Source organism: Paralichthys olivaceus, chromosome 6 (assembly GCF_024713975.1).
Source record: "Paralichthys olivaceus isolate ysfri-2021 chromosome 6, ASM2471397v2, whole genome shotgun sequence".
Taxonomy (NCBI): Eukaryota; Metazoa; Chordata; class Actinopteri; order Pleuronectiformes; family Paralichthyidae; genus Paralichthys; species Paralichthys olivaceus.
Genome location: NC_091098.1, coordinates 18,051,075 through 18,065,306, shown reverse-complemented (window position 1 = coordinate 18,065,306; position 14,232 = coordinate 18,051,075). Strand labels below are relative to the sequence as shown.

The window sequence follows — 14,232 nt, the reverse complement described above, 5'->3', positions numbered from 1 at the left end:
ACAAATCATTGCAGATTCTGAGCCTGTCAACATTTTCATGACAACTAAGCAAACTCAATCGATTGATGAAAACGATGTAATGTAGCTTTACCCCAGGTTGAGTTGGCATTGTTTTACTAAACTTTCTTTTTCTAAGATTCAGCAATGATTTGTAATGCTTAGAATAAACCTATCGAGTTGTGTGTAATGTAAGTCTGTACTTGTATAATCTCACAAGGTTAGTCAGTAGCGTTGTTGCCTTGCAGCAGAAAAGACCTGCGTTTGAACCCAAGTCTGCGTCAGGTTTCTTTGTCTGAGGTTCTCTCACAATCCAAAAATCTGCAAGTTAGCTGACTTTGATAAAAACACCCAGAGAGGACAAAAAGTAAAAGTAGAATTATCAAATCCCCTTTTGTTAAAGGCTAATGGTGGAATATAATAATTGGCAGTATGTGATGATCTGGAAAAAAGCACTGTGATGATGTCAAAGCAAGACAAGAAAACTGATACAGCCAATCAACTGTGCGCAACAAGCAAATTATTAATGCAAAATTATCAAGGGGAACATTTCAAAAAAACATAACATAACTAATGTTTTTATTTTTATTTTAAGACCAAAAAAAGAAAAGAGGTCACACAGTGATACAAGCTGTCATGAATTATGTTATTTTGTCCACAAACATCCATCCAACCCATAGATATTCATGTTTTTTCATGGACTTTATGATGATAAACTGTCACATCCATTAAAGATTTTAGTGTTATCATGCAAATTAATTCTGATGTTGTTCCAGGGTATAAATACTGTCAGCTAATTATTGAGTTAGAATTGCTTTCTGTTTCAGATTAAATACTTATGTAATGCCTTCTTTCGTATGGAGATCGCGCTCTCTCGCTATCTCTTCTCTCTCTATTCCCCCCCCTCTCTCTCCCCCTCTCCCTCCTTCCATCCCAAACTGTTGTTACCCCTGCTTCTTTAACCATGTTGAGCAATGTGTGAATCCTCAGATCGGAGACATTTAGAAGAAGTGAAGTCCTGCAAATGCTGCATAGCTCCAAAATGCAGCTTTAAATTGCAGAGAAATGTAAGACATGTTTTTCAAGAAAGTAAATAGATAAAGAGGTGAATAATTGTTACATTAAAATGAATAAATCCAATGGATTCATTAAAATTCATAACATAAGTCAATCCAACAAATAAATTAAGCAATAATAAAATATTTTGTTCATACAATACAAGTCGTTAACATTTATGCATGCCTTCATATTGATTAGACAGAGCGAGGATTTGTGTTTTGCTCAAGGGCAGAAACTCATGCGTGTGACCACATTCTAACTGTAGTGGAAATCTGTGGCTCCTCAGTTTTCAAGCAGCTTCACTTAACATTAACTCTCCTTTCTCTGCATATTGGTTTGATTGCAAAGTGCTCAAGCAGTAAATAACTAATGAATATAATTAATGTTTTTGCCAATTAAGTCATTGAGGATTTATTTACACGACCAGGTCTAATCCAAATCTCTCTGAGCAGCTCAAACAGTTGACATAGGATCCATGTTGTCAGGTTTGTTTGTTAGAATGAATATATTTAATTCTGGATTTAATTTTTTTCAAGGATTGTCACTCTCTCCTAATTAGCTCATTAAACTCTCGTTAGCTCTTTCTCTGGGAATTATCATATTAATAGTGGCACCATTAGCCATAATTCATAAATCATAATTAATTTGAACAGCTAATATGCAAATGTTTGAAGTGGAAGCACTTGACAGAAACTGCATATAAAATAATTTCACTCCAAAGGCCTCTCGTGATCAACTCCCCTCACCCTCCACATTCTATGAATGGATGCACAGTTGGTTGTACTCTGTGAAACAGGTTCTTTACACTCTCACGCCCATATATAGTATGACAGAGGTACACATGCAGAGCTGATTTGACACAAGACAAAATATCCAAACAAAGTATAAATATGTAAAAGACAATAAGGCAGTGTGGCATTCGACCACGCCACAGGGTTCCCCTCACGACAGCCAGAGACGAACCAGTCTAACCATTGCTTGTTTAGCAACATCTCTTTATTAATGTGAAACTGAAACGTACACAAAACATGGAACTTAACAGGTCCAGCACTATCTGCTGGACCTTCAGCTTCACCAATCTCACTCCCAGTGTGTGTCCTTCTCTCTCCCAGCGTGTGTTCTTAGTGCGTTCTCTCGAGGCAGCTCTGCTGCCTCCTTTTCAAGTCTGAGGATCAATCAGCTAACAGCTCTCACCTGTGCTGATTGATCCTCTGTGGTGCAGGTGAAGGTGCTCTCTCCACCCCTTCACCTCCACAGGCAGATTTAATGAAGGAATAAATTAGCACAACTCAACATCAGCATGTAGCAGAAGGAATAGAAAATATCATACGTGTTCTTTTTGAGATGCAAAAATGATCTTTTTCTCCCTCTACCTGTTAAAAACACTGCCGTCCTGCATCAGGATTTCACCAAATTTCTACAGAATCGCCCTCTCATCCCCTGCAGGCCCCAGCTGGGAGGTAAAACTGCGGGAAGTGATAAGATGGAAGCATCTGACTTGTCTGACTCAACTTCTGAATAAAATCTGAAATCTATTCCAGTCTATGAATTTAGCGATTGCTCCTGCTAGGCACACAATATTTAATGTCAGGGCTGTGTTTATAAAAAGGCTATTTCCCAGTTTCTGGAGGAACAGTCTGTAATGCAAAGTTTAAAACCCCAGAGGCTACAAGCCTCACAAATAAGGGTTTTGAAATGCAAATGAGCACAAATGATGATGCCTTCATGAGATTTCTCTGTAAGAAACCTTGTATGAATGTATGCCACTTCGAGACACACTGTACTATTTTTTTCTTGAGTAGTTTGTGTACAATAACAGTAAGTTACCATGGTGAAACACAGATAAAAACAAAAAGTGACCCAAATTCCCAGAAAATAATTGCAGCTCTGCAACAGCAGCAGTTTCACATCAGCACAATATTAAATCTCCTCTACAGGAAAGTGTTTCAGTCACGAGTTTCAGTCATCCACCTTAAACACAGATCATTTCTATTTCTATTCTTATTAAACTGCATTTAAATTCACCAGATCTGTATTTTTACTTGGAGCTGCACCAAATTTCACATTCTCATAAATATCAGTCATGCAGATGTGCGTGTTAAAAAAATAAGCACTCCTGAAGTTGTTTTTGTTTTCATACAAGAATACATTTTAACACTGTGGAGATTAAAGTTCTGCTGTCAGACTTAAGCAATAAAATTAGAAAAAACTTACATCAATACTCAAAATTAATCCTTTGTTATCTGGCACTAGTTTCCTGTGTTCACTGGAAAAGTAATAAGGGGACGTGGGACAAAAAGGCCAAACTAAACACTTTAAGGTAGTGTGTGCACATTATAGGTGTGTAGGTAAAAAGGCAAAAACAATCTCCAAAGAAAGTTGTTGTTGGACTCTTCATTCCTCTAGGGCATAAACTGAAAATAACCTCCTGAAGTCACATTGTTTTAACGTTGTTTATAGTCATCTTAATGGGAGCATCACTTCAGTGCGTCAGCATCTTTATCTCTCAAGCACCATTAGCAGTTTAAAGTAGCATTACAGAATTCTTTCTCTTTAGTGAGCTCACTTATCATTTAAGTAGTTTACTCCAGACACTTGACCATTTCTTTACGATTACCGCTGAATTGTACTTCTCTGATGGGGCCTCAAACCATGGAACAGACACAAAATTAAATATATGTAATTCCATTTTGCAGATTTTAAGCCACTAGCTGAATGTTATGTGTTAGAATGTAAAACTTGAACTCACAAAATAAAAGAAGAGAGAAAAAAAACATTTATTGTCTGCAGGCACTAAATAAGTTGTTAGTTTCTCTGCTTGGAGAACCGAACATCAAAATGTCTCGAAGCCAAATGCCAAAATGCTACTTCATCTACTTGCTTGATTTCTTTAGGTAAATGAAGCTCATTTGTGTGTAAATAAGAAGCCAGGCGATGACAAAACAGAAGAAACTACACTATTCAAATATAAAACAGCTCCTACGCTGCTGTGAAAAGAGAAAACATAAAACTGACTGTGTAAAAAGATATTTTTGGTTGGGATTATTATCTGGAGCATGCCGTCTTGAAAAATGTCTTCTTAGAACTGGTCAGCAAACAGTTTCTGCAAAGATTAAACATTCCTCCCAGGATTGGTCTTTGCAATTGAGTGTGAATATCAAAAATACAGAGTAATAAAACAAGATCAGCCGAGGCTCTAAATCCGCCGGAACGATTTCCTTGCTGCAGTAGTAAGCACGAGTGTAAGGATCAGGAACAAGTTTCTCTATACAGGTAAACATGCTCCTCTCTGTACATGTACACATGGAGACACGTAGCACATGCAGGTTTAACATGCACAGGAGCACTAAAGGACACGCTCCGAGGTGCAGCTGATGAAACCTAAGGTAGTCGAAGAGCGGTAGCATTAAGGAAAAGGGTGAGCCTATTAGAGAGTGCCTCTTCCTGTCTCTCTTTTATTAGTTCTTAGTTTCCCACATCACGTGGATATTGCTGTTCTTAATAGATCCCTGCTGGCAAATTACCCTGCACTTGTTGATCGAACAACAGCACATGGATCTAGTGCATCCTGTAAGGGTTCATTTAAAGCTGCCCATGAGTCAGTCGATCAGTCAATCAATCAAATCACATTTTGTCTCATAGGGCTTAACAAGGGGTGAGATCCTCTGCCCTTAACCCTCAACAAGAAAAACGTAGAAACCTCAGAGAGAGCAACATGTGAGGAATCCCTCTCCCAGGATGGACAGAAGTGCAATAAATACCACATGTAACTGAACGCATCAACAAAATAACTTCTATTCATTAGAAGAAACGTGAAACAATGAAAAGTGTGTGAAAGTATTTATACATTAGAAAATGTGTGGTAAATATGAAGGGAGCAGCAATGAAAAATGAATTGAGGAGTTGTTGTCAGTAATGGTAGAATATGTGAGTAAGCTTATTGTATATCAAGCAGTCTTGTTGGAATCAAAGTCCACAATCAGCTGCCACCACGATCCACAATCCACCATCCACTATCAGCTGCCACCATGATCCACCACGATTAGCATGAGTGCTGATGAACCTGTGAGCGCTGTATTGAAGTAGGGGGGAGGGGTCCTAAAGGAGGTGGGGCAGGAATAAAAGAGAATGAAGAGGGAAGCTGGGGGTTGCCCTTACAGCTAAAGAGGATTGACTCACTTTTAACTGACAACAGAATCAATGTGTCTGATTTGCCCTGACGATAAGTTGTATTGGCTTTGGAAATTGAGCCTTTCAGGTACCATTGAGCTTGTGCAGATCTCAATCACACTCACCCGCAACCCTCAAAAGATTAGCAGCATAGATAACTAGGAGCATAACACATAACCACAATTTCGTGTTGCCCTCTGCACTGATAAATAAAGGCCAAATGCCCACAAAATAAACCTTTATTGAAGAAATGATTCATGGAATTCAGAGAGTTGGAATAAGATTGGAAGTCAGAGTTAAGGTATCTGAATCTCTTACGGGGGGGGGGGGGGGGAAGTTTGCTGCATCCCAGTTTAAAATGTCAGAGCTTTGAGGGCTTTTGTTGGAAATTGAGTTCAGCCCCCGAATAAAAAGAGCTCAGGTTGAATCCTTCATGTGCCAATCAGATAGCTGGAGAGTTTGATCAGGGAAGGGATGCGTCACAACCCTCTGGAATAGCTAACCTAGCTTCCCAAGCACCACAGGGCTTTATCAATACCACCACCCACCCTCTCCATGAACTGTAAGAGGGGATGACATCCAGTTCAAGAGGCTGTGTGGTACCTTAGATAAAGCTCCCTGTGTTGTCCTCAATGAAGAAGCCCTTGTCTAAATCAATCACAGAAGACTCTTACTGGCTTTTTTACCTTTTTTCTCAAGGAGTCACTTTTCTTCTCTTTGTGGTTGAAGGTACATTATGTACATTTAATAGCTCCTAAGTATATAATATTGCAGCAATATCCATAATTCAAAGAAAACTAGTCCTTTATGTGTATCATGTCATCATAAGGGTGGTGAGTATAGAGAACGATAGTAGGAATTAGGGACCTTTAACCAACGCTCTGGTGATTTTTTTTTTATTTGAATGAACTCCATCGTCAATTCAGTTCTTAAGTAAAGCAAACGAGATCGTGAGGTACTCCAGTTAGAAAGCATTGTGCGATCTCCCACACCATATATGGCAATAAAGCACAAATACGATGCTGTGGCACAGTGGCTCACACTTGAAGTGAAATCCTGGTGCAGATATAATATTGAGCTGGAAAAATATTATCACGAGTGAGTAAAAGTCAGTAAGGGTTTTGAAAAATATAGTGGAAGAAACTGAATGCAACTATGGCAGATTCCATTATTCGAACAAAGATCCAGATCCATGATTACTTGGAGCAAAAATAACGTTGCGATCCACTTAAGTTTTCCTTACGCGTGTCCCTGTATGAGGAAAACAAACAGTTAATACTGACAGTAGTTACTGTTTCCTTATATGAGGCCCTTTGTGCAGAGTGCTTAGATTGTGGCAAGAACAGGAAAACAGTTCTCAAAGGGTTTTTCTCACATACTTTTAATCTCTAAGTAAACCTGCAATGCAGCGCTCTCTCTCTCTCTCTCTCTCTCTCTCTCTCTCTCTCTCTCTCTCTCTCTTTCTTTTTCTCTTTCTCTCTCTCTTTACACAGAATAATGTTGACATTTGGGTCTGTGGCATTATGAAGATTATTCACTTCACATGTGCATTCCTGTGGGCTATGTGCCCTCTTATCCAAATGAGTCAGAGTTCACGTCAAAATAAGCACAAAAGAAAATGACCATTCTCTTTTCTTTGTCACGTCAACAAGCCCTTGTTAGGGAAACGTTCTTCATCACTCATTGCACGATATCTCTCTAATTCTTTCTCTTCTTCTGTCTTCCTCTCGCTCCTCCTCACACATCAATGGTTACCAGCATCAGGCTACCAGACCCAATGTGCTTTAGTGGCGTATATTGTTGCTATACTGTTGTTTCTTATCCTTCCCCTGTGTCTTCATTTGTCAGTAATGGCTCCCCTGAACTCACCCTCCTCTGCCTGGTTACATTCCTCAGGTAACAAGTTTTTGTATAGCCATGCCTGCCTCCTGGTTGCTGGGATCTGGTGCTATGCTGGAGTCTTTGCTGTGGGGCCCCTGTCTGGCTGGGGAGAGTACGGGGCCGAGCCTTACGGGACTGCATGCTGCATCAACTGGCATGCACCCAGCCAAAGCACTGCAGCTATGACCTACATCATCTGCCTCTTCTTCTTCTGCTACATCATTCCGTGCACCGTCATCTTCCTGTCCTACACATTCATCCTGCTGACCGTGCGGGGCTCCCGTCAGGCTGTGCAGCAGCATATGTCCCCACAGAACAAGATCACCAATGCACATGCACTTATCGTTAAGGTAACTGCATGCTGTATAGGCTCAATATCCAAGATTTGATATAATAAATAAATATGTATATATATATTTATGTTGTGTGTTGTTGTCTCTTTTCAGCTTTCTGTCGCAGTTTGTATTGGTTTCCTGACAGCATGGAGTCCATATGCTGTTGTGTCCATGTGGGCAGGGTTTGGTAACCCAGAAACTGTACCACCCATGGCTTTTGCCCTGGCAGCCATCTTTGCCAAGTCCTCCACCCTTTACAACCCTATCGTCTACCTAGTCTTCAAGCCCAACTTCCGCAAGTCCCTGTGCCGCGATATGGCCCAGTGCAGGAGGACACTCTGTGGAAGTCTGTGTCAGCACAGCGCTGCACAAAAGGGAACTTGCAGACATTCTAATCATAAAGACGAGTGCAACTCAACAAGATTGTCCAATGGGCTCACGGAGAACCACAAGACCTGCAGACACTGTCCTTGCCCTGAAACAGTCATTGGTGCCAGAGAAAACTTTACGGACAGCAGCCCGCAGAAGACTGCAAGGATACTTAAAGGATCTCTGCACAACGAGGTGGCTATCAGTCAGCTCTCCAACGAGATGCAGAGCGACTTCCTCTAATGTAACAAACATACCCACACAGTGAGAAGGTGAAAAAACAGGAAAGACAGCAAATATGAAGGTTTGAAGATATGAAAAAATGTAAATATAATTAAATACAAAACTATCAATATTGACTGAAGGGAAATGGAACAGGAAGTTTTAAAAATGAAGGACTTGCTTCATGCCTCAAATATGTGATACTGCCAAAAAAAAACATGGTTACAGTTAGAAGCCAACACAGAAGGATAAGTGAGTCAAACAGCCAGCATGCAACAACAGATGTGTACATCAATATTTCATCAGGTCAAATTAGCCTGATCACCTTTACTGATCAGCACTAAAAGAATCCAGAGTCACAATGCAAATCAACTCAAGCTGGATTTAGAGGAAGGAGCCGATACCGGAACTTTGTGCTTGCTAAGCTACCTTTTATATGTTTATTAAAAGTACTATATTTGATGTTAGACGTGTATATATTCATGCATGAAGACCCACAGGGTTGCTGATGTTATCAAATAGAGAATTAGTCATGCACCCTGCTTGCTGAAGATTAACGATACAAGATTTGAATTAAGACCTATTACTTTAACTACAGTGTCTAACTACCTCAGCATTAATCTTCATAAATGGACCCTTTAATGTTGTTAGGAACAAAGCGCTGTGGTAAAGACTTGGCTTAGTGAGCCCTTTGTTACATGTGTAAAAATGAACATGGACAATTTACCCCAGGGTTGTTGCTGATTGATTCCTCTGTAGAGAGGAGCTGCTGATGCCAATCTTGCCTAATTAGCTGTGTCCAGCACAAAAGACATGACTGAATTTAAGAAGCAGAAGAATCTGTATGCTCATTTGGAGACCTTACGATAAAAATCATCAAGACACCGACAGAAAAGCAAATACACCAAAATATAGTTTCTGAAATCAGCTGTGAAAAAAAGCTCCAACTTTTGAATTGTAAAAAACATTTGAAGCATTAAGACACATATTTGAATGTAAGCTTTTTTATTGGATTTTTTTACAGATAATATTAACAGTGTTAATCAGATGAAAATCTATCAGATTTTAGAAGAAGGTTGTAGTTATGTGGCTGTCGGCAGCCATGCTATAAAAGCTGTAGTAATACAGGGAGGTGGCTCTTATTAACATAGTGAACAAGGAAGATGAGAAGTTGGGTTCATGTAATTGTATCTTTTATTTTCACAAGGCTATTCAGGTACAATCAGGTAAAACAAAGTGATAATTGCATCTTTTTAGTTTCACAGCTTGGGTCTTATTTTGATCAATTTGGTTATAACAAAAAAGTAATTGCTAAGATTTGGAACAAGCAAAATCTGACAGCGCATTTTAAACCCAAAATTGATGTGTGAAGCAGATACTTTAATCATACCCTTGGATTTAAAATAATCCTAACAATCTTTGATTGCAGAGAATATGGTGTGCATGCATGTGAGGCCAACAGGGGATCTAAACACTGATGGTGGTTGAGGATCCTGACATGGTGGTGATGAAGGGATTTAAAGTTTGACAGCAACCGCATGACTGACTGGAATAGATTGTGGCAGACTCTGATTGGCCATTAAAAAAATGCCTACGAAAAGCTGATTAATAAGCAGAGAGAAGGTGAGGCAATTGTGATTGATTAAATGAGGGAAAATCTTCCTGATTGAACTAAAGCTGAGCTTCATGTCTTGCATGGATATGGGCCACTTGCTTTTAAAGCTCTTGCCTCTTTGAAAAGAGTGGGCCTGTTTTTCAATAAAAAGATTTGTAACATGAGAGACATAAGGTCATCAAATTATCCCTGTAAAAAAATGCACAGTGAGCATAGTTGAGCTCAACCACATTTTTTGTCCAACAAGGACTGCTGTACTTTTCCCCTTGCTGCATAGGTCATCAAATGCAAGTACACAAAGATCTGCCATGGACAAGATTAATTAGATCAGCGTGGGCGCATGTTGTGGTTGACTGGCATGACTTTCATGATTCCTTTCTTTACCAAGGTGAGAGGAAGGGTTGCAGCTCTTTGCAGTTTCCACAGAGTAAAGGAGTATAAAAGCAGTTCCCGTTCCCAATCTGTCATAGAAATAATTTGCTTTAAATCATGCAAAACAACCATCTCAGTATATGTTGGGTTAGCTGCTGCTTGGCTGCACTCGACTGCTCTGACTTTGGTTGAGAAATTGATACCAAATTGCCACCTGTACTAACAATCCTTGTCAGCTTTTCACAGAACCCCTGGCCTTGGGGTAAGACCCGTGTTAATTCAGTGCTTACTGATCTGTTAGCTATGGGCTTAGGCTGTGTTCAGACTAATATTAGCACTGCATGTAAAAAAAACATTGCCCCTAAATTAATTTCAGTGACGCTACTACATTGACGCAGAGAGCTACTGCAAAAAAAAACACATTGTTAGAGACCACTTTCAAATTCACATGGTCTGCAGACCCTACTGCATGTGTAAGTACATGTTCCTGGGAACGTGCATGAGGCATTTCTCCTGTTCACCTCCCAATGTTGAGAAGGAGGATAAAAAAAATACACTTGTTGTCCTAAAAAGTAATTTGCTGGGTGTGTTGTGATACAATTAAAAACAGACAGAGATGTGATGTTCAGAGCTATGTTGTGAGGTAAGGTTAAGGATGCATCAGTGCAGTTCTTGTACATCTACATTTGAGCAGTTTTACTGCTGTAAAACTTAGCGCTGTTTGGCAAAGACAAGTAGACCATTCAGAGTCAATGATTCATTCAGATTAATATATTTCTTTTATCTAAGTATCTCACAATGATTCTATACCACTACAAGGGTGCACAGGGTAGTAGCTCATTTCTGTCTCCTCCAGGGAGAACTAGCTGCATATGGTAAAATTATATTTCTGGAAAAGAAAATTGTGCAACTGTATTTAATACTGTGTTATGTCAAGATTGATGCTGTTTTTAATGTTGGCTGTAAGACACGGGAGAAAAAAGGTGAAAAAACTGAAGGATCTGTGAAATGCAAGATGATAATTTTTATTTTTTGCTCATCATGCTGGAACCAAAGGTTGCAGTCACCTTTACACTCACTGTCAAAGCCAAAATGTTGTTTTGGACACTGTATTTTTCTACGAATACCATGAAGAGAACTTACATATCAAAATACCACAGCTTCCAGTCCAGGGCTGGGCAGCCTTTGTTCCTGGACAAGGGTGGACACACAAACCAGGAAACACAACTGTGAAAATCAGATTCTGATGACTCTTTATGTTTTCTATTCAGTTCTACTCAAGGAACAAATACTGCAAGTAACCTTGGTGTATATTCTCTATCTCTAACCATTCCCACCTGGGGTCATCTCTACTGGCTTTACTCATTCAACCAATGTACATATATATCAGATGTCAGGGATTTTATGTCAACATTGGTTTTATGTATATAGATATTGTGTGTATATACAGATGCCTAATATAATTAATATATTACCATAAATATCAGTGTCGGGGATGGAGAAAACCCCTTGCAGTGTCTTGAAATGGGGAGATGGATTTTATTTTTGTTATTTCAGCTTCTGACTGGTGGCGTAGAAAAGTGTTTCCATGTTTTTCTTATAAAAGGTATTAGTGCAAAACAGCTTCCAGGTTTGTGGCTTCCCTCGCTGCAGCTGGAAGCTATTTTCTTTCAGCCCTTTAATAGGTGTGCCAGAGAAGTACAGATTTAGCTGGACTTGTAACCTAATACCAAGATCAGTAATATTAAACAGCCGCAAAATGATAGCCATTACTTTTGACTAATATTACTTCAACTTTATTTCCCTCTACGATGTTGTTGTGTTTTACGGACACAATAATCCGAGTGGGAAATTTAATCTATTATGAGGTTATTGTATATGCAGCTTCTATGAAGGTGACCGTTTCTACCTCCCAGTTGATCATAGAATGTATTTGTGGCTCTTGTTGCGTAATTTGAATTGGAGATACACAGCATTTGATATTAAGGAATCCAAGGATCGCTGTTTGATGTGATTACAGCTGCCTGGATGAGCAAGCCATCTCAATTTTGGAGAAATCAAAGCGCTGATGTCAGAAGTGCACATAAAGCGTCTCAAGCTGGATGCAATTATCGTTTGCCCTTGCATCAAACGATCCGCTGTTGTCACCAGTACAATGTAAGGCCTTGTGTCAACACTTAAGTCAGACATGCTAATCATGACACTCCTTTTCTTTATGAATCTTACCTGTCGAGATGCATCCTGGGAAACATGACAAAAACCTTGTTAATCCCGTTTGAGATAGGAGACTCTGAATCAGCAGAGATACTTTATGCAGCATTTAGAAAGGTTTATAATGCACTCACTGAACTCTCTAAGCCTACACTGGGTCTGAAGGATGTGATAAATCCTATATACGCACTGCTCTCTATATGTCTGTGCTAATCCGCTGTAAATAAAGCTAAATGCGATCAGGAGGATGTAACTCAAATCTGAATCTTCTGACTGTCGCTAGAAAGCAGAGTCTTTATGTGAATCCCAATTTTTCCTTTTGTCTTTGAAAAAACAAACACTCTGTCCTCAGGAGATGTAAATTTTGATGCTGGCATATGTGGATGTCAGAGGTTTTGCAGTCCGTCTCCCCCCTCAAGGTTCTAAGACACAGATAAGGATGAATGTATTGTGTTGTAAAACTTTGTATGTTTGCGTATGTGGGGGGGGGGGATCTGTCTATCTATCTATATAGGTTTGAAAATATTATTACATTTTTAATTATTAAAATGATTATCATTGTTGTCAGTGAAGTTTCAGATGCACTGTGAAAAATGTTTACATCTAAGTTTTTCTTCGTTTTTGAAAAATATTGAGGATTGTATGGAAAGTGTTAAATACATCTATTCAAGGGCACATAATTTGTTTTGGGTAAAAATTAAATTATGAATAAATAAAATTCAGGATTTCATGAATGACAAGATCACTACTTTTATGCTCCCTTTCTTCAGTTGGTGGAGCATGAAGATATTATATGAACTGGTTCAGCTGAAGACTCGTTGCTCTGTGAGGTTGTTGGACATAAATAACTATAAGATAAACTCAAAATATTGATATATTAAATTTAATTATGATCTAATGAATTGTAGTTTCACCGAGGTTAAAATAGAATATAGTCAATGTAACAGGTAACAGCTGTACCTGTGCGGCCTAGGTTTTAATTTATAGCTTGTTTATAACTTAAAGGTACAGTGTGTAGAATTTTGTCATATCTAGTGTTGAAATTTCATGTTGCAGCTGTTACACCCTTCACCTCACCCTCTCCTTCTAAACATTAAAAAGAACCTGTGGTAGCCTTTAATTGTCATAAAAACTCAAAAGGTATTTAGTTTGTCCAGTCTGGACTAATGTAAAAAAACATGGCGGCCCCTTGATGTAAATATAAAGTATTTGAATATAAAGGGCCTTTTCTGGGGTAAAGAAAACTACAATTCATACAATTTAGATGAAATGAACTGGTGTCGTTCTCCCTACTGCTCTACAAAAATATCACACTATACTTCCATCAGGAAGGTTTTTTCATTTGAATAACTATAGGGACACTTGAAATGAACTGTATTATGTACTTATTTCCTGTCCCCACACACTGGCATTATGAATTACAACTCAAGGGTAGAATTTATTGTTCAGTAAGCAGATGGTTTAAATAAGCACAGCACAGTAAAGCCAGCTCTGCAAGAGGGACAATCCTATGCGTCAGTGCAGACATTGTCAGCATGTTGATTTGTATTTTTGTGTTGGCAGTGAAAATGTCCTCAGATGAAACAGATTCCTGACCTTGCTGTGTTAACACAGCTGTGTATATATACATACAGATTTTAATGAGTACACAATCAGTTAAAATCCTGTAAAAATGTAAACAGTGAACAGTTAAGTATGGTTTGGATTTTCATGAATTATTAATGGCTTTATTAATAAATGTATTATAAAAAGGTTTATATATATATATATATATATAAGTAACATAAAAACTATCAGGACACAAAACAACTACCAGTGAAATGTCCCAGTTACAATGTGATAAATATACTAAAAATAGTCCAAGGATGTGAAATGTTTGAGAATTTCATGTTATTTTTATTTTTAGTACTGGCCGGAAGCCAGCCATGCGATGCCTATGGGCAGATTCCCTGAAAACAAACGATTCATTCATAGTGACTGTCCCGTCTTCGCTCCCACAGT

General features: G+C 38.8%; 1 protein-coding gene across 1 annotated transcript in view; it reads left to right on the top strand.

The window, feature by feature from the left end:
* opn7b (opsin 7, group member b) overlaps window positions 1–13,998 on the top strand; it is a 362,302-nt gene extending 348,304 nt beyond the window's left edge. The window contains exons 5-6 of the mRNA XM_069527034.1: window positions 7,123–7,457; window positions 7,554–13,998. Coding sequence (XP_069383135.1) covers window positions 7,123–7,457; window positions 7,554–8,054 — 836 coding nt within the window. The 3' untranslated portion in view covers window positions 8,055–13,998. The remainder of the gene's footprint in view (window positions 1–7,122; window positions 7,458–7,553) is intronic.
* Window positions 13,999–14,232: the final 234 nt, after the last annotated feature.